The sequence below is a fragment of the Prionailurus viverrinus genome, chromosome D2 (genome assembly GCF_022837055.1).
Source record: "Prionailurus viverrinus isolate Anna chromosome D2, UM_Priviv_1.0, whole genome shotgun sequence".
Lineage (NCBI taxonomy): Eukaryota > Metazoa > Chordata > Mammalia > Carnivora > Felidae > Prionailurus > Prionailurus viverrinus.
Genome location: NC_062571.1, coordinates 51,720,956 through 51,746,676, shown reverse-complemented (window position 1 = coordinate 51,746,676; position 25,721 = coordinate 51,720,956). Strand labels below are relative to the sequence as shown.

Here is a 25,721-nt window from a genome sequence, read left to right as displayed (position 1 = left end):
AGATGGTAAAAATATCTAGATTTTTATCTTTGATGTGTATTACATAATATTTTTGGTGCCAAATTACCTTTGTTAATTACATTTTGATTGCGCTATTATTAAAATGCTCTTTATTCCTTCAACCCACACAGTCTCACAGTGGGAGAGATGGTGTAGAGGAGCGACCGGACAGCAGGAAGTCCACTTGGAACATAAAAGTTTGTCACCTGTAGGAAAATGAGATATAACTGTATCCACAGAGAACTGCAGAGCTAGAGGAAGCTCATGGGTGACCTAGGACAACCCCCTACTGTTTAGCAGGTGAGAACATGCTGGAGTAGAGCTGTGTTTTGTCTGAATTTGTTTAAAGGAACGTGGTGGACGGCAGTGCTTTGCAAGCTATCTTTCGGGAAGCATTATTTAAAAAAATGTGTTGCACAGCTGTGCGTTTGCAAACTACAATAAAAATGAATTACAAGAAAAGTGAGAAGAAAATATAAAATATAAGTTCAGTTTTTTTCATATTAGGATCAGTAGACCTAAAAGTGCAGCTCAGGAAATACGGTCAGAACAAACATAACATGGAGAACAAGAAAAAAAAGTCAACACTGGCCGTCGTCCCCCGAAAGCGTACGGTTAGGGACAGCTGGACGGTTCCCGGACTGAGAAATGACGAGCATAATCATGACGTGTGCAGGACACTGTGTGCAAGGCCTGTCCACAGCATGTGGTGGTGAGCGTGGTGCAGGGAGGCTGTAGGGGGTGTGGGTGGGGGGACTACACGTAGCAGCTTCCTTCTAAGAACTATGCTTGGGGTAGGACTAATGCTTGCGTGACCTCTGCTCGCGAATCAGAGCATTCCAGTAACTCAACTCAAATAACTCAACTTTTCCCCTGTGTTTCTCCTCTTTCATTATCTACAATTAAATTGAATCCAGAATGCTGACCTGAAGGCGCTGAAAGGTATTTAATTTTTAGAATGATTTTATTAATCAAATGGTTCTTTTTTGAAAAAAAAATTTTTTAATGTTTATTCATTTTTGAGAGACAGAGCACAAGCAGGGGTGGGGCAGAGAGAGAGGGAGACACAGGATCGAAGCAGGCTCCATCCAGGCTCTGAGCTGTCAGCACAGAGCCCAAGGTGGGGTTCCAACCCACAAACTGTGAGATCATGACCTGAGCTGAAGTCGAACACTCAACCAAATGAGCCACCCAGGTGCCCCCCAGATTGTTCTTGAATAGGGCAAAGAAAGAGACTAAATTTTGACAGGGTCAATAATAGTTTAAAGGCAAAAGATTGTGGTATAGGAAAGGCTAAGGGTAATATCAAGTGACTACTCTGCTTTCTGCCTTACACTCAATATGTTCTAAACTTCACTCTGAGTAAGAATTATCTAGGGAGCTTGTTTTTTTGGTTAGGTTAAGGTAAGCTCTAGGCCCATCATGGGGCTTGAAGTCACAAGCCAGAATCAAGCATCGCATACTTTACTGATGGAGCCAGCCGGGCGCCCCTAAGGAGCTTGTTAAACATGAAAACTCCTGGGCCCCATTTTCAGAAATTCTGATTCATTATGTTGTGGGGTGTAGCACAGGGTGAAGAATGTCTTTAGCCAACCTACCAGGTGATTCTGCTCCAGCTGAGCTGGGTGCCACGAGTTGAGAGTTACTATTCCCAAACATGTTGACAAACTGAATCATGTAGCTGATACTGTGTGCAGTTAGTGTGGAAAAGCACAACGAATATGAAATAATAACGTCTAAATCATTTGTATATAGTTATGGCATTTGTTAGAGAAATACACAAAATGCTCACAGGTTCTCTTACATACCCTTAAATATTCAGTACCGGCTGTTGGCACCAAAAAATCCAGCAATTTGTGGAAGAACATAACCCACAGATCACCTTAGGTTGTTTTCAACTTTATTTAAAGACACATGGAGTTTGGTTTTAAGTGCAGTCCTGGTTAATTCCTACATTACTGAGTAACTCCTGGCATTAACTAATTCATATTGGTGCTAGCACAAGGTCAGCTGAGAATCAATGCATCCCCTTTCTGTCCCCATGCTAAGCAGCTGATCAAATGTTTGTCAACAAAGCAAAGACTAGATCTTTGAACATAGGTATTGAATATTAGCCAATGAGAATGAGATGTTGACTTTGGCCAAGGTCCATGCTTTCACGTGTGTGTGTGTGTGTGTGTGTGTGTGTGTGTGTGTATGTGTGTATTATGGCAGTGATTAAAACAGCTCACATAGGTTGAATGTTTATCACTCGTTAGTCATTCTGTTAGTAAAACAACTCTAAAAGTGGGGGGGGGGTGTTACCTCCATTTTATGAGGGACCTGACATTTATAGAACTCAAGGACATTAACTTGTAAGTAGCAGAACAGCCCTCCAGCTGATTTGTACTTTCTCTTACATCCTCTGTTCCATTCCACAAAATGCATCTCAGTGGTACCGACTGGTTTTGTGGGCCTGGAAATATGCGTCTGAACTCTGAGAGGACTCTTGGGCCACTGAATTCCTCAAAATGCTTGTTCAAGGTTAAAGCCCAGATAATGTGAAGGGGGCAAAGGTTGTGATTCCTAGTCCCTAATCCTACTCTTGGATTCCTCCAGATCTGCACATTTAGCACCTCAGTGTTTTCTCCTGGTTTGCATTTTTATTGCAGACTGCCTGTAATGGTTAATTTTATGGTTAATTAATTATAATTATGTATAATTATATATATAATATATATATATTATATATATAATATATAATTATAATAAAATTAATGGTTAATTTTATTAATTTGACTGGATCACAGTGTGCCCAGAGATTAGGCTCCACATTATTTCTAGGTGAATTTGTGAGGGTGTTTCTGGATGAAATTAGCATTTGAATCCATAGACTAAGTAAAGCAGATCCTCTCCCCAGTGTGGGTGGAATCTATCCAATCCCTTGAGGGTCTGAATAGAACAAAAATGGGAGAGTGGGAGAATTAACTCTGCCTGACTGGCTGAGCTGGAACATTGATTTTCTCTTGCTCTTGGCCTGGGACCACCAACCTTCTGGTTCCCAGACCTTTGGACTTGGACTGAACTATACCACCAGCTTTCAGGGTCTCCAGCTTGGGTCTTCAGCTGGCAGACAGCACATTGTGGGACTTCTCAGCCTCCATAATCACACAAGCAATTCTTTAATGAATCTCTCTGTATATAAAACTTCCTATATAGATTTCAAAGATATATATATATATATATATATATATATATCAATAGAATATTGGTACACACACACACACACACACACACAAACATACACACACTGCCCTCATTGCTATTGCGTTATAATGTGTGCTTTTTTAGATTCTCCTCATTAAAACATATCTTCTGTGTCCCACTCTCTTATCTTCTGCTGTCTCTAAACTGGCAGCCAATTAATCACATACACTAATCCATTATTCAGGGGCAATATCCCCTTCCTACAAGGCACATAGTTACACTGAGACCAGCAATCCCTTAGATCGAGGTCTGAACCTGAGAAAGTGTTGATAGGAATTTCAGACAGTGTGACAAGTTGGTGGTGGCCAGAGCGGTTCAAATCATACCTGTGTGTTTCCCTCATCGTCTAGGATTCTGTGAATCCTACAGCTGTTTAGTTACTTACAGACTCCCAGGGGCCTGTGCAGCTGAAAGCGTGCTGTTATCCAGACCCATCTGTGTGACTTGGGCCGGATCTTTCTCCTGCTCACGATGGAGCCAACAACTAGCTTTCGAAAGCAAAAGCGAGTGAGGGTGAGTCAGTAACAAGTGAGATTTGTCAGGGAGGTTTGGCCAGTTGCCGGCATCCTAGTCTCTGTGGAGACGTGCTTCTGTGAGACAGTTTCGGCTGCCCTTCCCGAGTAAGAGAGCAATCCCGGTGAAGAATGTTGACTGTCATCTCCATTATTCCATCAACTTCCTCATAACAGCTTGGGATGAAATGTTAGAATAGATTTTGGAAGTGGAGATAAAATGAAGACCTGAAACTATTCTGGATGCATGAATCAAAGACTACTCTTTATACTGCTTATTCTCCTGGCTCTTAGAAATTTAATTGCAGCAAGCTTTTAAATATTGGCTTTTAAGTTATCTACAAAAAAAAAAGAATAAATAAAAAATAAAAGATTTAGTTAATTAAATCAATTGAGGGAAGATGGGGCCCAATTCCCATTCATCCATTTGAAAAAAAATTTTTTTTTTTTCAACATTTATTTTGGGGACAGAGAGAGACAGAGCATGAACGGGGGAGGGGCAGAGAGAGAGGGAGACACAGAATCGGAAACAGGCTCCAGGCTCTGAGCCATCAGCCCAGAGCCCGACGCGGGGCTCGAACTCACGGACCGCGAGATCGTGACCTGGCTGAAGTCGGACGCTTAACCGACTGCGCCACCCAGGCGCCCCTAACCAAATCAATTTTAAATGTCAATTAAACTCAACAGAGGTTGTACTGGAAGTCATGGCAATATGAATAACCATGACCAAGTTTGCACATACACAGGCAATGACACCCATGTCATGTTGGTCCCCTGGCCAACAGCAATTGTGAAATGCCATCTATTTTAAGATGCATGGCAGTAGGAAAAAAAACGTATGTAATTTAGCATTGAAAAAAATGTGGTAAAATTGGTGCAAAGGAGGGACAAAGACAACAAAAAGAGTTAAGGAACTGGGAGGTAAGGTGACTTATTTTGAAAAAGCTTAATATCTGGTCATTAAGATAATACATGCGCATTATCAAAAACATAAAAATAAAACATAAATTGCAAAAAAAAAAAAGCCAATAAAATCACCAAAATGTCATCATCCAGAGATGAACTTCCAGATTTCTAAATGTACACAGACAACACGTATAGAAATGCGGGCATATGCATGCTTTATAAATAAGTTCATCCTACGTTGCAGCCTTTTTTTTTCCCCTCAGTTGAAAACATGTTGGTTTCATGTTTCTACCTCAGTAGATAAAACACTACCTAATTTTTTAATGATAGCAGAATATCTTATTTACTTAGCCAGTCATTTAAATGATGGACATTTTGTTTAGCTTTATCTTTTTGGTTTTGCTTTTATGATTATTAAAACATCAGGCGTATTTATGCACATATGTTTTTCCTATTGTATAACTACCTCTGTGGAGAATTTCTAGATACAAGATTATTGGATTGAATGGATTTCCCCAAATAGAACTGTGGTATGGACTGATAAAAATGCCTCCCAGAAAAGTTGTATCCATTCAGACTTCTAGCAACAGCTTTTGAAAATGCCTATTTTCTGTCTCCTTTGCCAAAGGAATGGAGAACATATCACCCCAAAGTGTGCTGCTTTGGTATGTTGATTATTTTGAATTAAAGGCACTTGAGAAATGGCAGATACAAGAGAGCATTCTGACCCTCCTTTTTATTTCTGAAGGCAGGAGATAAACCTCCCATGTGAAAGGTGTCCACCCTGTACCGGGAGAAAGGAGAACATTTTTATCACCAGTGACAAGGAACTGAAGCAGAAAGAAATCTGTTCGAGCAGACCTTGTTCAAATACATTTTATCTTCCTTTGGCCGCACCATACAGTTACTTTGCTACAATTGCCTCTTATTGTTCAACCTACTATAGAGGTTCTTTACCAGTTCTTTTGGTCTCAATCCCTATGAGAACTCTTCTGTCATGTAAAATAATATAAATGTGTGTGTGTTTCTCCTGTTAATCTGTCTTATGTCAGTTTAATTCTCAGGCCCAGCTGAGAAACCCTAAGAGGGGTGGTAAAAATTTGCCTCCTCTACACCAACATCTGGCTTTAGTCATTCATCTAATGCCAATATTATGGTTTTTAAAGATTTCTTTAAAAAAAATTGCAGGATACAAAATCAAGTACAAAAATCCATTGTGTTTCTATACATTAATAATGAACTGTCATGAAAGGAAATTAAGAAACCAATCCCATTTATAGTTGAATCCAAAAGAACAAAATACCTAGGAATAAATTTAACCGAGGAAGTGAGAGACCCGTATACTGAAAATTACAAGACATTAATGAAAGAAATTGAAGAAGATACAAATAAGTGGAGAGATAGTCTGTGCTCATGGATTGGAAGAATTAATATTGTTAAAATTATATACTACCCAAAGTAATCTTCAGATTCAGTGCAATCCCTGTCAAAATTCCAATGGCATTTTTCACAGAGATAGAGAAAACAATACTAAAATTTGTAGAGAACCACAAAAGACCCATAATAGCAAAAGCAATCTTGAGAAACAAGAATAAAGCTGAAGGCATTGCTTTCCCAAATTTCAAACTATATCACAAAGCTATCGTAACCAAAACAGCATGGTTTTGGCATAAAAATACACATAGGTCAATGGAGTGCGATAGAGTGCCCAGAAATAAACCCATGTGATTAATTTATGACAAAAGAGTCAAGAATATACAGTGGGGAAAGGACAATTTCTTAAATAAATGGTGTTGGGAAAACTGGACAGCCACAAACACGAAAGGAAATGGGACAAAAATACACAAAAATTAACTCAAAATGGACTAAAGACTTGAAGGTAAGATATGAAACTATAAAACTCCTAGAAGAAAGTATAGGCGATAAGCTCCTTGACATAAGTCTTGGAGATGATTTTGAATTTGACACCAAAATTAAAAGCAACAAAAGCAAAACAAAAACAAAAACAAACAAAAAACACAAACCCAAGTAGAACTACATCAAACTAAAAAGCTTCTGCATGCAAAGGAAACCATCAACAAAATGTAAAGGCAAACTATTGAATGGGAGAAAATATTTGCAAATCATGTGTATGGTAAAGGGTTAGTATCCAAAATATATAAAGAACTCACACAACTCAATAGAAAAAAATATGGTTAAAAAATAAGCAGAAGATCTGAAGACATTTTTACAAAGAAGACATATAGATGACCAAAGATATGTGAAAAAATGATGATCACTCATTGTCAGGGAAATGCAAATCAAAAACCACAATGAGTTATCACCTCACACCTATTAGGATGGCTATTGTCGAAAAGGTAAGAAACAATGCATATTGGCAAGGATGCGGAAGAAAGGGAACCTTTGTGTACTATTAAGTGAGAATGTAAATTGATAACAGTTTTTGTGGAACACAGTACAGAGTTCCTTAAGAAATTAAAAATAGAACTATCATGTGATCCAGCAATCCCATTTCTAGGTATTTATCTGCAAGAAACAAAAATACTTACTCAAAAAGTTATACACACCCCATGTTTATTGTAACATTATTTGCAATAGACAAGATATGGAAACAACCTAAACATTCACTGACAGATGAATGAATAAAGAAAATGTGGAATATATACACAATGGAGTATTATTCTGCCATGAAAAGGAACGAAATCTTGCCATTTGCAACAGCATGGGTGGACCTTGAGGGCATTAGGCTAAGTGAATTAGGTCAGAGAGAGAAAGACAAATACTATATAATCTACTTATATGCACAATATAAATACAAAAAAAAAAAAACAAGCAAACAAATAAACAAAAAAGAAGCTCACAGATGTGGAGAACAGCTTGGTGGTTTCCAGGGTGGGGGTTTCATTGTGAGTGAAATAGGTGAAGGCAAAAGGTACAAACTTTCACTTATAAATGAATAAGTCATTGAGATGTAATGTATAGCATGGTTACTATGGTTAATAATACTGTATTGCATAATTGAAAGTTGCTAAGTGAGTAAATCTTAAAAGGTCTCATCATAAGAACAAAGAATTCTGTAACTATGTATGGTGAAGGATGTCAACTGGACTTATTGTGGCGCTCATTTCACAGTGTATACAAATATCAAATCACCAACTTGTATACCTGAAACTAATGTAATGTTGTATGTCAGTTATACCTCAATAAAAAAAATGGGACGGGGAGCTTACCATAAAAATGTCTTTCTTGTTTTTATTTGCATTTTAGGAAATAATGAAACTGAACAGTTTTTTTTTTTTTGGCCCAGTCTAACTTATTTTTTTGTAAGTTGACTATTTTATAGTCTTTGACCATTTTTCTTTTTATAATTGATTTGTAGGAGCTCTTCATACAGTGGTAGTAATTCTTTGTCCATCATGTGTGTTACTAAATAGTTTTTCCTAAGTCTCTCAAACTTCCATAATTGTGGTATTTTGTTTTTGTTTTTGCTGCCAGGAAATATTTAACTTCGATGTAAATTTTTTTCCTATAGTTTCTGGCTTTGGTGTCAAGTTAAGAAAGTCATGTTCCACCCTTATATCAGAAGTGTTTTCTCATAATTTTTTTAAATTTTTTACATTTATGAATGCTTTTTATCTAACTGGAATTTAATGTGTGAAATTTGACTTTTCCTTAAATTGGCTGGCCAGTTGTCCCAAATTATTTAGTGAATAACAAATCTTTCCCTTGTGACTTGAAATGCCACATTTATTTTACTCTGAATTCTCATAATACTTGAGTGTTTCTGGAATTTTCTGTTCTGCTCCTTGGCAGTGTGTCTTTTCCTATATCAGGACCATCCATGTTGTTCTTGTGGCGGTTACTACTATTACTGCTGAATACAATGGGCATGCATATCTCTTTAATTTTTTTCAATTTGAGTTTTTGTTGTGAGCTGCTATTTTAAATGTGGTAGTTTTCTCACTTGTTATGGTTGGTGTGTGAAAAGAGCAATTGCATCTTTGTATCTTTATTTTGAAACTAGCTATCTTCCTGATTCTCTTAACAGTTCCAAAAATTTTGCAGTTTGTTTTCCAGGAGTTCACACGTATAAAATACTAATATTTTTGCATTCTCCCTTCAGATATGCATGCTTCACTTCAGTTGTTTGATTAATTGCATTTTCTTTGATGTTGAGAACGGTATTAAATAATTGTACTGATCTAAGATATTCTTACCTCATTTCTGACTTTAAAGGAAATACTTCCCATTATTTAGCCACTAAGTATAACGCTGGCTTTAGAGTTACATTGTGTATTGGTTTTTTGTTTGTTTGTTTTTTAAATGTTTATTTTTGAGAGAGAGACAGAGACAGAGACAGAGTGTGAGCAGGGGAGGGGCAGAGAGAGAGGGAGACACAGAATCCGAAACAGGCTCCAGACTTCTAGCTGTCAGCACAGAGCCCGATGCGGAGCTTGAACCCACGAACCGTGAGATCGTGACCTGAGCCAAAGTCGGACACTCAACCGACTGAGCCACCCAGGCGCCCCAGGCTGTATTGTTTTTTTTTAACATTCAGGCAATATCCATTTCTTTTCTTTTCTTTTTTTTTTTTTAATATATGAAATTTATTGTCAAATTGGTTTCCATACAACACCCAGTGCTCATCCCAAAAGGTGCCCTCCTCAATACCCATCACCCAACCCTTCCCTCCCTTCCACCCCCCATCAACCCTCAGTTTGTTCTCAGTTTTTAACAGTCTCTTATGCTTTGGCTCTCTCCCACTCTAATCAGGCAATATCCATTTAATCCTACATCAAGCTTTTCAAAAAAATCTTAAATAGATTTGGAATCAGACATGTTTTGGGTAGGTAAGCAAGAATAATATGTGAGTTTATTTAGTAATGTCAAATGGCCCTTGCAGTCTAGAATGAATTGCACTTATTCATGATCTGTTATCCTTTCAGTATTTCATTCAGTTCTATCTCCTAATGTTTTGTCTAGGATGGCTTTGATCAACATAAGTGAGTTTGGTTAGTAGCTTTCTTCTTGTTAAGGTTTGGCAATAATGCCATGTTGCTTCTAACACGTATTTGGAATGTATCTTTTTTCTTTAAACTGTTACAGGGCTCAAAGATTTGCTCACATGATTATACCAGGTGACTTAAAAAAAAAAAAACCTTTTTCATTTTCTTCTGACTTTGGTTTCAAGGTAAGAAGGACTTTCCAATTTAATGTTATTAAAAGTGTTTGGTCACACTTTTGTATTACCTGTTAAAAAATTCTATCTATAGTTAATTTTGTGCTTATTCTTCTTGAAATAGATGTCATATTTTGGGTTAAATACTAATTAAATATTTTATGAATATTTTGGTAAAGAATGTATTTTTCAAGCAGCTCAACAAGTCTCGCAACAACAACAACAAATATTTGGCTGAGTTGGCCATACCTGAGTTAAGTTTTAACCGATGACAGTTACTCTAATGTCACAGTTGAATATTATTGTCTAAGAATTGCCCTATGTATGCCAGGCTCAAAAAAAACTTTTCCTCCTTAGGGAAATTATTTAAAAAAATTTTTTTAATGTTCATTTATTTTTGATGAAGAGAGAGCACAAGCAGGGGAGAGGCAGAGAGAGAGAGAGAGGGACAGAGAATCTCAAGTGGGCTCTGTGCTGACAGCAGAGCCCAGTGTAGGGCTCAAATCCATGAACCACAAGATCATGACCTGAGCTGAAGTCAGATGCTGAAGATTAAGCAGATTAAGGGGCGCCTGGGTGGCTCAGTTGGTTAAATGTCTGACTTCGGCTCGCGTCATGATCTTGCGGTTCGTGAGTTTGAGCCCCGCATCGGGCTCTGTGCTGGCAGCTTGGAGCCTGGAGCCTGCTTCGGATTCTGTGTCTCCCTCTCTCTCTGGCCCTTCCTCTCTCTCTCTCTCAAAAATAAATAAACATTAGAAAAATTTTTTTTAAGATTAACAGATTAAGACTAAAATGAATGCTGGGCAGGCAAAAGGAACAAAAACTGATTCCACTTCAGTTTTCACACTTGGCATTTGAAAAGCACAGGGAGGACATTACGGAGACCACTGCGGTTCCTCTTGTCTCCCATCTGTTCCTCTTCCACAGCTACTCCCACATCTTATCCTCCAATTCTCAGAAGATTCTTCTTCCGGTCCTAGGCCACACACCTCTTACTCTTCAACTTCAACTTCACCTCTTTCCTTCCAAATCTACATCACAAAATCTCCAAGCATCATTAGGCAAAGCCGGACTCCCTCTGAGGGTGGGAGATAGAGACTAAAAAAGCTGTCAGCAAAGGGGAAATAGTGGGAAAATTCATACATTAATAATGTAATACTTAAGGCAGTGTAAATTTGGAAACGACCTAAACATGAAACAATTGGAAAATGGTTAAATAAATTATGGCATATGTGGTACTGGCTGTATGAACAAGATATAGTCCCTTTGTTCATGAAGTTTATAGTCTAATAGAAATATTTTATAGCCATCAGCAACAAACATGTTTTGGAAATAAATTTAATAATGTGACAAGAAAACTCATGGTATAATTTTGAGTGCAAAACTCCAGGTAAGAAGCTGCATATATAGTAATAAAGTCCCAATTTAAAAAAAACTGATATATGTAAGTCCTTGCATACATATGTGTATGTACATATATATGTGTTTATATCAAACTGTTAAAAGTGATTATCTCTGGATATTATTACAGGCGATTCTTGTTGCCTTTTTTTATACTCTTCTGTATGTTCAAAATGTTAAAGATAAGTATATTTTAATAGTAAATGGGTTTACAAACTATTGTTGTTCTCTCCTTATCATTGCCTATGTTTTCCAAATGTTCATAGAATGTATAAGTGGAAAAAAGCAGCAATCAATTCACAGTATTTGATATGACTGTGTACTGAGATACAGAAGTGGCTTCCTGATTTAGTAGACTTTTGCCTCCAGTAGCTCTATAGACCTGAATAATATATCTCTCAGTGTGTGTGTGTCTGTAATCTATTATGTATTATATATTATATTATTAATTATAACAATTATAATATATTATATATATAATGCATTCTATATCCAATTAGATTATATATATATAATGTATATGTAATGTATATAATATAATGTATTACATACATATATATGTATGTAATACATTTTATATATATATATGTATATAATCTAATTGGATTGTTACAGGAGTGGAGTATTCCCAAAGCACAAACAATTCGCGTGCATATGCTTTCTTTGACTATGTCACCATGGACTCTAATGAGATCAAGCTTATTTGCCCTTCAAACTACAAGCACTAGAATTTCATCAGATGGCTTTTAAGTAAGCAAATTCATATCCTTAAAATATGGAGATGTAACGATGAATAGCACTGAACAGTTCTGTTCAAATTTATGTAGAAATTTTGCTATGCTTTCCTCTTGTCAGTGTAGAAATCTATAGAGGTATTAAAATGCAATTTACATTATGCTTAGAGAAAGTGACTTTGCCTAATACAATACAAAGCCATTGAATGCTAACCCCATGACATGTACGCCTCCTCGAACCACCAAATACCATTGAGAGGAGCGAGTGAATTATCGTAGGTGATTTTAATTTAGATTACTAAAACATTTCCATAGACATAGAAGTCTGGGTTGATTAAACTTTAAACTTATCTGATTATAGCACTTATTATATTATGGTTGAAGTTACAGGAAAGTACTTCAATTGATTGGATAATTATGAATAAATAGGGAAGGATATGACTTTTAAAATTTGTTTCAATTATTTAAGTGATTGCTATATGAAGGAAATTAAGAAACTGAAATGGTCTTGACACTGTATCAAATTGCCAGACAGAAACTCTGAAGATGAATAACTTCATGGTGTCTATAGTACCATCAATTTAGAAATAGTTACTTTAAGAGATAAAAAGATAAGGGTAAAAACATGAAAATTCAACTAATTGAAGTATTTCACCAATTGAATGTTATTGGCAATCTGTCTCTAGCTCATTTCCTCAGTTGATTTCAGAGAAGTCTCCCTACAAAAGTGTCATTAGATGTGCTATACAGATCTCAGAAAAAGAACTGTGAACAACATTTTTATTGGCTCATTTGGTCTCAGATTTGTGATTCCCATTGACAGAGGGGATCTTGTGTTATAATTTAAATACTCATAAGATGTTATTCTAAGGAATCTTTTCTTTTGCTGAAGATGGTGGAGGCTGGGAGTAATTGCAAAACTGCCCAAGGCCATCTACCTAGAAGTGGGCAGGGGCAAGTCAAAGGCTGCTTCTTAGATAATAAAGCCCAAACTTCCTCTCAGCTCCCAGGATGCAGGCTGCCATGTCCCATTGCATCAGACCTTGGCCAATTCAGAGGACTTTTTTCAGGTTCATCAGATCTTTCTTGTCACGTGACTATAGATGACTACATCTCTCATTAGAGTGGTACATTTGTTACAACTGAACCGAAATTGATAAATTATTATTAACCCAAGTCCGTAGTTTACATGAGAGTTCACTCTATGTGTTATACATTCTATGGGTTTGACAAATGTGTAATGACATGTATCCACCAATTTAGTGTCCTACAGAATAGTTTCGCTGCTCTAAAAGTTCTCAGTGCTCCACCTGTTCACCCCTCCCTCCCCAGGCCCCTGGAAGCCACTGATCACTTTGCTGTCTCCATCATTTTGCCTTCACCAGAATGTCATATAGCTGGAATCATGCAGTATGCAGCCTTTGAGACTGGCTTTTTTCACTTAACAACATGCATGTAAGGATCTTCCATGTCTTTACAGCGCTTGATAGCTCATTTATTTTTAGCACTGAATAATATTCCACTGTCTGGATGGACCACAGTTTATCCTTTCACCTATGGAAGGACATCTTGGTTGCTTCTAGGTTTGAGCAGTTATGAATAAAGCTGCTATAAACATCCATGTGCAAGTTTTTGTGTGAACAGAACCACACAAAAGGTTTCCATTCCTTTGGGTAAATACCAAAGTGTGCAATTGCTGAATCATTTATAGGGATGTTTTTAATTTTGTAAGAAACAGCTAAATTGTCTTCCAAAGTGACTGTATCATTTTGCATTACCACTAGCAATGAATGAGAGTACCTGTTGCCCCACATCCTTGTCAGCATTTGGTGTTGTCAGTGTTCTGGATTTTGGCCACTCTAACAGGTGTGTAGTGATATCTCATTGTTGTTTTAATTTGTTTTTCCCTAATGACATATGATGTGGGGCATCATTTCATACGCTTGTTTGTCATTTGTATGTCTTCTTCGACAAGGTGTCTGTTAAGGTCTTTGGCCCATTTTTTAATTGTGTTGTTTGTTTTCTTATTGTGAGCAATCTAATGTAGTTTTTAACCTTTATTAATAAAATCTTTTCCCTTGTTTCTTTTGTAACTCCCCCCCTGCCTTTTCAAATAAATTACTAGATTTGTTTTGCTAATACATTGTGTAAGGTTTCTTGCATTTATGTTCATGAGTGAGGTTCTTGTAACTGTCTTTTCTTGCAATGTTTTTATCAAGCTTTGATAACGAAATTATTACGGCCTCCTAAACCATGTTGGATAGTGTTCACTCTTAGTATATCCTTTGGTAATATTGTCTTGTAAAGTCAACTTTCTTGAGACTATGATTTTTTTTTTTTTTTGGTATAGGTTTTTAATTACAGACTCAGACTTTCAAATTGTTGTAGACTGTTCAGATTTATTATTTCTTCTGTATCAGTTTTTATAAGATTTATTTTTCTAGGAATTTATCTATTTCATCTCTTCTTTTTTCTCTGGCTAATACCTCTAGGAATTGATAAGTTTTATTAGCTTTTTTTCAGCACACAAGTTTTGGCTTAGTTAATATTTTCTACTGTAAGTATTATTTCTGGTACGTTAATTTCTTCTTTTCATTATCTTACATTTTCTGCTTTATGTTATTTATTTTTAAAGTTTGTTTTGAGAGGGAGAGAGAGCAAGTGTGAGCAGGGGTGGGGCAGAGAGAGAGAGAGAGAGAGAGAAGGAGAGAGAAAATCTCAAGCAGGCTCTACGCTGTCAGCACAGAGCCTGATGGGGCAGGGCTTGAGCTCACGAACCATGAGATCATGACCTGAGCCGAAATCAAGACTCAGATGCTTAACCGACTAAGCCACCCAGGTGCCCTTCTGCTTTATTTTTATTGGCTATGTTTTTATACTTTCTTGAGATGGACGTTTATCTCACTGATTTATAGTCTTCTTTTCTGATACTTACTCTAAAGTTACAAATTTGTCTCCAGTTGTGTTCTATGAGTTTTGACATGCCATTTTTGTTAATTGAAGTATAGTTGACACATAATGATACATTAGTTTCAGGTGTACAACAAGTGATTAGACAAGTTTATGCATGATGCTGTGTTCCGCACAAGTGTAGCTACAATCTGGCACCTTACAACACTATACCGTTGACTGTATTTCCTAGGCTGTATCTTTCATTCCATGACCAGAAGCCTTACCTCCCACTCCCCTTTGAACATTTTGTCCATCCTCTCACACCCCTGCCCTCTTGCAGCCATTAGTTTGTTCTCTTGTTCCACCCAGTTATGGGTCTATTTCTGTTTTGTTTGTTTGTTTATTTATTTATTTATTTAAATTTATTTATTTATTTTGAGAGAGACAGATGCAGTGTGAGTGGGGAGGGGCAGAGAGAAAGGGAGACGGAGAATCCTAGCAGACTCTGTGCTGCCAGCTCAGAGCGCGATGTGGGGCCCAAACCCACGAAACCATGAGATCATGACCTGAGCGGAAACCCAGAGTCAGAAGCTTAACTGACTGACCCACCCAGGTGGCCTGTCTAGTTTTTAGATTCCACATGTAAGTAAAATCATATGGTATTTGTCTTTCTCTGTCTGGCTTATTTCACTTAGTATAATACCCTCTAGGTTCATCCATGTCGTCATAAATGGCAAGATCTCATTCTTTCTTATGGCTGAATAATATTCCATTATATATGTGTGTGTGTGTGTGTGTGTATATATATATATATATATATATATATATATATACACATATATATATATATACCACATCTTTATCCATTCATCTATTGATGGACACTTTGATTGCTTCTGTATCTTGGAATTCTAAGGGACCCTTTTTCCCAACATCTTCCACAGCCAAGGTCAAGAGAGTCATGTATTACTATTTCCCAAGGTTGAAAATCCTTGGTAGGGGGAGGAGTTTCAGATTCAATTCGAGTCTCTGCCATCTTACCTTGTTTTCACAGATTTGTTTCCAGTCTTCCTTAGGCCTGTGAAATCCTAGGCTCTACACCTCCTGGAGTCATGGTAGGCTAATGTCTGCTTTTGGCTCTTACACAGTTCTTTCCCTACCAACTCAGCCGTGAATTAAAAAGAATTTAAAAAGATTTCATGCAGAATTTTAAGTTTTAGGGCTGTTACAGGAGCAGTTTCTCTAAAAGTCTAGTCCGCCATGTTGCTGGCAGAAGTCTCCCCCTTGTCATTCTATAATTTGTGATTCTAAGATGACTTGATTAGTGACTATTATATTATGATTACATTTGTTACACACCAGCCGTTCCCTATCTGCATGTACCTAGGTCTACACGAGTCCACTAGATTTTGAGTAAAAGAAGGGGAAATTCAGCCATTAATCTGGAATTTCAGTACATTGTTAACATCAAACATTTAGATAATTATTAGATACGTCATCATTTAGCTGTGCCATGTTGTTTAGACACAACGGTTTTTATGTCCTGACTTGCCACTTTTGTTTTAGATTTAAAAATAACTCATCCATTTTGGTTTTGGCTCATCTTGTCCTCTCACTGCTGCTCTATCTTTTGTTTAAAAATACCAACTGCATTTTAAAAATAGGAGGCATTATTTTAGAACTAGAGGTTAGTATAAGAGTACCGTTAAGCTGTGGTGGCATATAATTCTGATTATAATCAATTCCCTTCTTGGCATATTCTCTTGAGGATGGGATGACCTAGCAGAAGGCATTAGTACCACCAGTTACACTGATACACTACTGAAATGTTTATTTTGGAGCATTAGGAAAAAACTTGGAAACCAAAGAGTAATTTACGATTGTTAGGGAGTTCACTGAGCCATTTCGGTTATAATTTATTAATCCCATTTTACCCACAAGGAGTTTTAATCAGATGATTTACCAATATATTGAGAAGTGCCACAAACTAGGAGAAAAATAGAAGCAAACATATTAGTTCTTATGAATAAACCAAGCTTCTTCCTCGAATTTTCTTCAGACAGTTTCTAAATAAAGAGATGTGCCAAGTTTACAGTAGAGGGGCCATTGCATTTATTGTTCCATTGTTCTACAAGTTGAAAGTAAATTGAAACATGTTCCGTAACGTCTCTCTGAGGTCAACAAGGCACAATGAGCACTAGAAACAATTTGTTATTGTTCTAAGCTCTCGTTGGTGTCCACAAATAACCTTATGTGAAAATGACACACAGTAATTCACCTGAAGAGGGTGGTTAGGGTTTGGGGATTGACTTCAGGAATAAAGATAGATTTGGTCCATACTACCTACACCCCACCAGTTGAGCTAGCCCAACACCTCGTCTGATGACAATAATAAGAGGAATAATAATTCAACAAGCTGATGTTGCTGTAGTGTTTTATAATTTACAAAGAGGTTTTTATTTACCTTATTCAGATTCTCCCACGAGCCCCTTGAGGTTGACAAGGCCATGATTATAAATTCCTCCTGTCACAAATGAGGAAGCCAAGGCTTAGAGAGATTGCACGGCACAGCTGAGACTGAATTTCAAATGTCTTGATTCTCTGCAGAGTGACCTGTCCCCATTCCAATCTGGTCATTTGGCAGGACTCTTGTTGCTGCGGGAGAAGAGTCCAAACAAAACAGAGGATGGATCCTGTCCACATGCCCTTGACATGTTCTGGGACATGATTCCTAACACTCTCATGTTATGAATTTCCTGAGGACTCTTCTGTGATGACCTCTGTGTGCTTAACCAATATCATAAGCATCAATTATTTTGGAATAAAACAAAATAAAATCAACCACATAAAAAAACTTCTATCAGAAAGCATTTGGTGAGTACAATGAAGGGAGGAATTGGAAAAGTGAGAAGTGTGATGCTTTGAGAGTTTTATCTTTGTCTTTTCCTGTTATTAATCAAGTTAATCTTGTTTCCTTGCTTCTCAAGGTACAGAGTTTGCTGGAAAATTCCTCATGTTTCATGTCTCCTTTTTTTGATCCCATTTTTGATTGACAGTGGATGGAGGTGGTCAATATACCAGAGCGCCATGAAGTGACAAAGAGCATTTCTTGAAGAAAATCTCAGCAGAGTGATGTGAGTGTTTGACAGCTTTTCTTTCACTTGTATGAAGACTGTAAGCTACTTTTCTAAGCCCTCTCCCAGTTTTGACATGCAGGCTCCTGTCCAAGTGTAGACCAGCTTCCTGAAATATTAATTTAGAAATTGTCCAGTAGAGAGATTCAGAATGGCAATAGAAGACAGCATTCTGAGATTCGTCAGACTGTTGATTTAGCGTGTTTGGACCTAAAGTTTCTAGTTTCACTGAATTTTATTGTTGTATTTGGGGGCTTTTCTTTTTCAACTGCCATATCCAACCTGTCAGAAGCCCTGTATGGCCCACCATTTCATCATGTGTCTCCCTTCCTCTCTCTGTGATTCCACTACCGTTGCCTCGTCCAGGCTTGTGCACTTCTCAAATACATCAGTCCATCAACTTTCTTACTGGTCTCTCTGCCTCCATTTTGGTCCCCACCCACACTCACTCTTCATGGTGCTATCTGAGTGGGATTGTTATAAAAGACAATTCTAATCATGATGCTCCTTATTTTGACTCTTCCGCTGTTGTCTTATAATTTTAACTAGTTTAGCTCAGAAGACTTTCTAGATGTTGACTCTTCCCTCCTCTATAGCCATGTTTTTCACTCAAGTACCCTTTGTGTAGCCAAACAAAACCACATGCAGTTGTCTGAAGGTACCATGGTATCCCAGAGAAGTTACTTTAATCCTCTGTCAGGGATAACCCTACTGCACACCCAGGTGCTGAACTGATTCCAGAAGGTTTGGGCAGTCAAGGATGATGTGGCAGTGCCGGCCTGACAGCTGGCTCAGCTCCTGCCTGCTTGTGCAGAGCGGCTGCCCATGTGATAGGATTCAGGGACAAGCAGCTTCCCTCTCCTCCTCCTTCTCTACATGCCTGCAACTGTGCTGCAAATACAATATTTCCCGGTGATAGTCCTTGTCCCATTAAGATTTTGGCTTCCAATGTCAAATACAATGAAAGTATAAGTGGTCATAACGATGTTTAAATCCATTCTTTAGAAAACTGAACCAGGGGCGCCTGGGTGGCTCAGTTGGTTGAGCGTCCAACTTTGGCTCAGGTCATGAACTCACAGCTTGTGAGTTCAAGCCCCACATTGGGCTTCGTGCGGACAGCTCAGAGCCTGGAGCCTGCTTTGGATTCTGTGTCTCCCTGTCTCTGCCCCTCCCCAACTTGTGCTCTGTCTCTCTGTCTCTCTCTCTCTCAAAAATAAATAAACATTAAAAAAAATTAAAAACAAAAAAGAAAAGAAAACTGATGCAGAGGCTCCTTTTAGAAAGTTATTTCCCTAAGGGGCACCTGGGTGGCTCAGTCAGGTAAGCGTCCAACTCTTGATTTCAGCTCAGGTAATGATCTCACAGTTCCATGGGTTTGAGTCCCACATCGGGCTCTGCACTGATGGAATGGAGCCTGCTTGGGATTCTCTCCCTCTCTCTCTGCCCCTTCCCTGCTCTCTCTCTCTCTCTCTCTCTCTCTTTCTTTCAAAAGGAAAAAAAAAAGAGAAAAAAAAAAGTTGTTTCTCTAAGACCACACAGTGGGCTGGAACCCAGGGGTCTTGGCCTTCAGTTCTGATGCTTCCTATGCCGTGATTCTGCTGCCGTTTAAAGAGGTCATTCTCAGTTCTACGTGTGTAGAATGGCCTGGCATAATGGCTGTGGTGTAGATTCCTGGGCCCTGCCTTCTAGAGCCCTAGAGTTACTAGGTCTCTGTGGACTTGGGAGTCTCCATCTTATGCCATCCCCTGGGGCATTCAGATGCAGGACAGAGATGAAAGGCTAAGCTCATTAGAGTGAAGATAGTTCCTTTCTCAGGGGATTTGTGTCTGTTGGGTAACCTAGGTCTGCCAGTTAGGCTTGTATGAAAGCTAAATATTTGAGAGGGGCAGGGATGTAATCTGCTGCCTTATATATGCTTCTTATATAAAATGTTACTCATTTCTGGGGCACCTGGGTGGCTCAGTTAGTTAGGCGTCCAACTCTTGTTTTTGGCTTAGTTGATCTCACGGTCTCGTGAGTTCAAGCCCTGTGTTGGGCTTTGTGCTGACAGTGTGGAGCCTACTTGGGATTCTCTGTCTCAGTGTCTCTGTCTTTCTTAAAATGCATAAATAAACAAAAACTTCTTTAAAAATGTTATTTATTTTTAAAAAGAACAGAATTAGGCTCTTGAAATTTACCCTCTACTTAGAAACCGTAACTGCCATCAGTGGATATAAGAGGAATAACAGACAAATGTTTGGGGGCGATGTGCACTCAGGGCTCATCAATTCTCCGTCTACCACAGGGCCCCGCTGTCATGCATGGCTCTTGGACTTTCACTCAGAGCCAGTCCCAGTTAGTCACAGTATGGGGAACAGTTGTTGGCCACTTTCCAAGCCTCTGTGGTTTGGGCTATTTGTAGCTTGTCCCTCGATTTCCTGGCAGTTTGTCCACAAAGTGCATAACAGAAGGGAGTGGCCTCTTAATCCTTGGCACAGGTTTTATAACCTTCGACAGAATTTCCCAACACTGTGAAAAAAATGGTTCCACGGTTCCTCTTTCTTCTAACCAAAGGTTTGGTTTTGTTTTGTTTTAAGGAGACTGGACTGTTTTCTTCTAACTATATTAAACTTTCAAATTAAGTAGAAAACGTTCTTGAAAGCACTATTTATAGACTAGAGGGAGCCCCTTAGGGGCAGGATTTGATACTACTCATCTTGTCCCCTTGGGATCAACACTGAGCACGTGTCTTAGTGAGTCTTAGTGGTGTGGTTTTTCCTTGCAGGGGTGATCATTTGGTTCGATAACACCAAAGGCTGGATGAATTCACCCAGAGAGGACCGTAATGAAAATCTGAAATAACCTTTATAATTTTCAAGTGAGGAAATGAAGGCCAAACATGAGAGGCTACAATAAGAGTATACTGGGTACGTATGAATCCAGGGGGCTCTGGATAGGAAGAAAGGAAATGGGTTACATTTCAAGGCCTTTATGATTCTCTGATTAACCAGCCTCCCAGGCTTGCCTCCATGGGGTCCATAGGCCCCTAAGATACTGACACATCACCGGACAGGCTGATTGTAAGATTCTCTGGGGTTTTAAATCCAGGTGATCTCCTAACAGCTTTCTGAGCACTTTCATTTGATCTCCTGTTTGTTTCACAACAGGAGATGTAGAGATATCTATGAGAAGGGGAGGGCCTTTGATTTTGAAGGGCCGCATTCCTGGGCACAGTCATGACTTACTTCTTTTGAAGAGAGGAGGTTAGGGTTTTAGTAATAGTGGAATCATTTCTCCTTGACAGAGAAGGAGCTTCATTTCAGTTTAGCCTGGGTCTTAGTGATAATGAGTGTGTGTGTGTGTGTGTGTGTGTGTGTGTGTGTGTGTGTTTGTGTGTATAGTAGATGTATGTATATATATGTATACTAGGTGTATGTTATATGCATGTTATATGCATATTATATGTATATTATATGTATATTATATGTATATGTATATGTATATGTATATGTATATTACATGTATATATATGCTAACAGTGTCTATCTGTCCCTGAAGTTGTGGATGTTTCCTGATTTTATGGCATTAGTGTCTCCTGGCATCTCAGTGGAGGACACCTCACTTTAGATTTCAATCCAATGGAATCTGGACTCTCTCTGATCCCTCAGTGACTCTTCAGGCAAGGACACTGGTGGGGAAGGTGGATTGGAAACCAATGGAGACTTAGATGGGAATCCCTTATTAAGTATGCTAAAAAGATAATTTTTGACATTCCACTCTTATAACATTTTATCTCTGTATTAAAAGAACAGGGTAAACTAAGTCTGTGATAGCCTTTAACACCTTTTTCCTTTTCCCTCACATTCCTTCTTATTTAAAATTAAATCTTTCCACGGACTGGACACTAAGAGCTGACTTCTCTGTGCAGTGTCACAGTGTTGCTGGACTGTTCCTCTCTATTTCCTAATCACAGTCCCTCAACTTTCCCAAGGTTTATTCCCACTTCAGCTTCAGTCTCTGCTTAACCCTCTACTCCTTAAAAATAAGGCCTTCCCGGGGCACCTGGGTGGCGCAGTCGGTTAGGCATCTGACTTCAGCCAGGTCACGATCTCATGGTCCGTGAGTTCGAGCCCCGCCTCAGGCTCTGGGCTGATGGCTCAGAGCCTGGAGACTGTTTCCGATTCTGTGTCTCCCTCTCTCTCTGCCCCTCCCCCATTCATGCTCTGTCTCTCTCTGTCCCAAAAATAAATAAACGTTGAAAAAAAAAAAAAAGGCCTTCCCAGGCTCTTCTTCATAACCTAACAATCTCTTATCTCCCCTTTCTCAACATCCTAGTCTCATTTCCTGCTTGTTTTTTTGTATCACCACTCTGTTAGTTCGATTTGTTTAGCTAGAAATTGAGCTAAGGATAGGGATTTTTATGTGTTTTGTTTATGTGCTGTGTCCTTAGCACCTTGAAGACTATCTCATGCACAGCAATTGCTGAATAAATGTTTGTTGGATGAATCAAATGTGTGGGGAGGTAAAATACTGAAGTGAAGTACTGCTAGAGCAAAGAAAGAAGAAAAACGTGAACATAAGCTTAGCGTCTCCTCTCCTGCTGCCGGCTTCTTAGCACTCCCAGATCCCACGTTCTGAGATGTGTGACCAGAGTCTGTGTTAGATAAATAGGTTAAGGACAAAAAGGCAGGGGGCACCAAAGTGTGTCTTGTAACCGAGAAGCACAGGCTTAGGTCTGGGGATGCAAAACAGCTCAAGGACCCTGGCTCTCCAGCACTTTGTTCTCTGCTTCTACGGTACTTCTTGGCTTCATTCTTCTGGTGCCCTCACATGGCAGAGAGGACATAGCTGCTGCGAGCTCTAAAATAGTATCTTTAGGGGTACCTGGCTGGCTCAGTCAGTCAAATATGTGACTCTTGATCCTGGGGTTGTGAGTTCAAGACCCATGTTGGGTGTAGAGCTTAAAATAAGCGAGTAAGTCAGTAAGTAAATAGTACCTTTATAGCTCTCAGTTGGAAAGAACATTTTTCTCACTGTCTGCATATAAAATTCTGGAAAGTAACTCCATTTGGTCTAACTTGGTCAACTCTTCCAACTACGGTCTCTAACCAGTCCAAACTCCTCTGCTTGCCATATGACAGACCAGTAAGTCAAGAGGCAAGATGTTGGGGCAAGGAAAGCAACTTTATGTGGAAAGCCAGCATACCAAGGAAATGGCAGACTACTGTCCCAAACAACCATGTCCTCTAACAGTGAAATTTAACCTTCTTTTATGTCAGCAAAAGGGGGAAGCGGGAGAGAGTTGAGTCAATGGGTGATTAATATCTGTAGACTTCTGAGGAAAGTCACGTAACTTCTTTGTCCTTGGTCAATTGATCTTTGTGTACAGACATCTGGTCATGTTGTTCCTGTAAATCTTAGACATAGCATAGTCATTTCTGCATGTACTTCCTTATTTCCCCAAGAGAGGTAGGTTTCGGGGTGTGGGGGGGGGGAAGCAATTTTCACAAATCTTAGCTGTAAGCAAAATTCCTTCAGTGATTAACATGCCTATGTGGAGGGCCCATCAGAAGTTTCTAAGCTGTAGGTCACAGCAGCCGGGAGATAGAAACAATATGGAGTCAGACATGCTAAGCTTCTCCCTGGTACAGATCTAAGCTCTAAGAAAGCAGGAACATTTTTACTTTTGCTCACTGCTGAATTTTAAGATCCTAGAATAGTACATGGCACAAAGTAGGTGCTTAATAATTGCTGAAGGGACAAATGAATCACTGTGACAGGAACAGGATGCTGACTGGCAGCTGCACTATCATCAGATGAAATGAGGGAGGTGTTGTTAGCCCTGCCCCCCACCAAAAATATTAAATAGACCAAGAGAGGACGGGATGCTGGGCAGCTAAACTATTAGCTGACCACCATAGAGTCTAAAAGTCTTTATGATTATTTTTTTCAATCAGAAGTAGTAATTTTCCATTGTAATCTAAGAGTGCCTTTCTGGGAGACCTTTGAGTGAAGGGGTTAAGGATTAAGATTGACATGAACTGTGGCCATCTTCCACGTGTTAGCATGTTGGGACGAAATGTCATCTTTCTAGTAAAAACTTTTACAGAAATAAAAAGATTAAATGTGTAAAGGGACTGACGGATGGATACATAGGCACACTTAGATCATTTTAGAAATTGGTAAACAATATCACACTTGAATTTTAAAAAATTTAAATGTAGGAAGGAATATATGTAGTGCATTTTCACAGATTAAAAGAAGGAAAAGTCCGGGGCACCTGGGTGGCTCAGTTGGTTAAGTGTCCGGCTTCGGCTCAGGTCATGATCTGGTGGTTCACGAGATCGAGCCCTGCGTCGGGCTCTGTGCTGACAGCTTCCGATTCTGTGTCTCCCTCTCTCTCTGACCCTCCCCACTTCGTGCTCTGTCTCTCTCTGTCTCAAAAATAAATAAATGTGGGGCGCCTGGGTGGCGCAGTTGGTTAAGCGTCCGACTTCAGCCAGGTCACGATCTCGCGGTCCGTGAGTTCGAGCCCCGCATCGGGCTCTGGGCTGATGGCTCAGAGCCTGGAGCCTGTTTCAGATTCTGTGTCTCCCTCTCTCTCTGCCCCTCCCCTGTTCATTCTCTGTCTCTCTCTGTCCCAAAAATAAATAAAACGTTAAAAAAAAATAAATAAATGTTAAAAAAAATTTTTTTTTTGAAATAAAAGAAGGAAAAGTCCTCTATGGGCAACTCAGCAATATTTCCTAACATTTACATTAGAGATTTAAAAATCCCTAAAATTATTTAAAAAAAATTTTTTTTAATGTTTTATTTAATTTTGAGACAGAGTATGAGCAGGGACAGGGCAGAGAGAGAGGGAGACACAGAATCCAAAGCAGTCTCCAGGCTCTGAACTGTCAGCACAGAGCCGGACGCAGGGCTTGAACTCATGAACCAGGAGATCATGACCTGAGCTGAAGTTGGACGCCCAACCAATTGAGCCACCTGGGTGGCCCTAAAATTATTTTTATATTCTGGTTAGTGAAAATAGGAGTTTTTCCAAAAATTTGTCCTGAGGAAATAATAACAAATGTGCAAAAAATTATATAAAGTCACAATTACAGTTACTTATAATAGAAAAAAAAAAAACCCCACAACTGCTAAAAAACAGGAATTAGCTAACCTGTGGTATATTCGTATATAGAATAAGACCAAAGTCATGTTTTAGAACACAATAACACAGAAAATTATTCCCTGGATACTATTAATTGAAAAAAGCATGATTGGAGATCATGATGTGGAACATGATTCCAGTTTTATTTAAATACCTATAATTTGAACAGTGTGGTTCTCTTGACAAAAAGGATTAAATTATTACTGGTGGATTTTATTTTTTTTCTTTGTGCTTTTCTGTGAATTTTGAATTTTTTGTGTGTGAACATGTATTTCTTTTCTAACAACATCGAACACAAAAGACCTTAACATATTTGTTTGTAATTTTTCCAACGTTCTTTGTATATAGAGCTTAAATAGCTAACCAGTCTTATGAAGTACTCCTGGTTATATTTGACATGCTGAAATTTATACTGAGGCATTTTTTTATTAATTTTTTTTCAAAATATAATTTATTGTCAAGTTGGCTAACATACAGTGTGTCGAGTGTGCTCTTGGTTTGGGGGTAGATTCCCGTGGTTCATCGCTTACATACAACACGCAGTGCTCATCCCAATAAATGCCGTCCTCAATGTATACTGAG

General features: G+C 38.7%; 1 protein-coding gene and 1 long non-coding RNA gene across 4 annotated transcripts in view; both read left to right on the top strand.

Moving 5' to 3' along the window:
- HTR7 (5-hydroxytryptamine receptor 7) overlaps positions 1–942 on the top strand; it is an 87,001-nt gene extending 86,059 nt beyond the window's left edge. Inside the window, exons 3-4 of one of the 3 annotated variants that reach the window (XR_007145175.1) lie at positions 132–300; positions 918–942. Coding sequence is in view for 1 of the 3 variants with exons in the window: in XM_047824335.1 (XP_047680291.1) it covers positions 132–156 (25 nt within the window). In the remaining 2 variants the exon portion in view is untranslated. Of the gene's footprint in view, positions 1–131; positions 355–917 lie in introns of those variants that run through there. The other 2 variants (XM_047824335.1, XM_047824337.1) reach the window with 2 other exon arrangements.
- Positions 943–17,652: 16,710 nt separating this feature from the next.
- Positions 17,653–20,904, top strand: LOC125148259 (uncharacterized). Its single transcript, XR_007145479.1, has 3 exons — positions 17,653–17,744; positions 17,858–18,004; positions 20,769–20,904. It is a non-coding gene; the product is annotated as an uncharacterized LOC125148259 (long non-coding RNA).
- Positions 20,905–25,721: the final 4,817 nt, after the last annotated feature.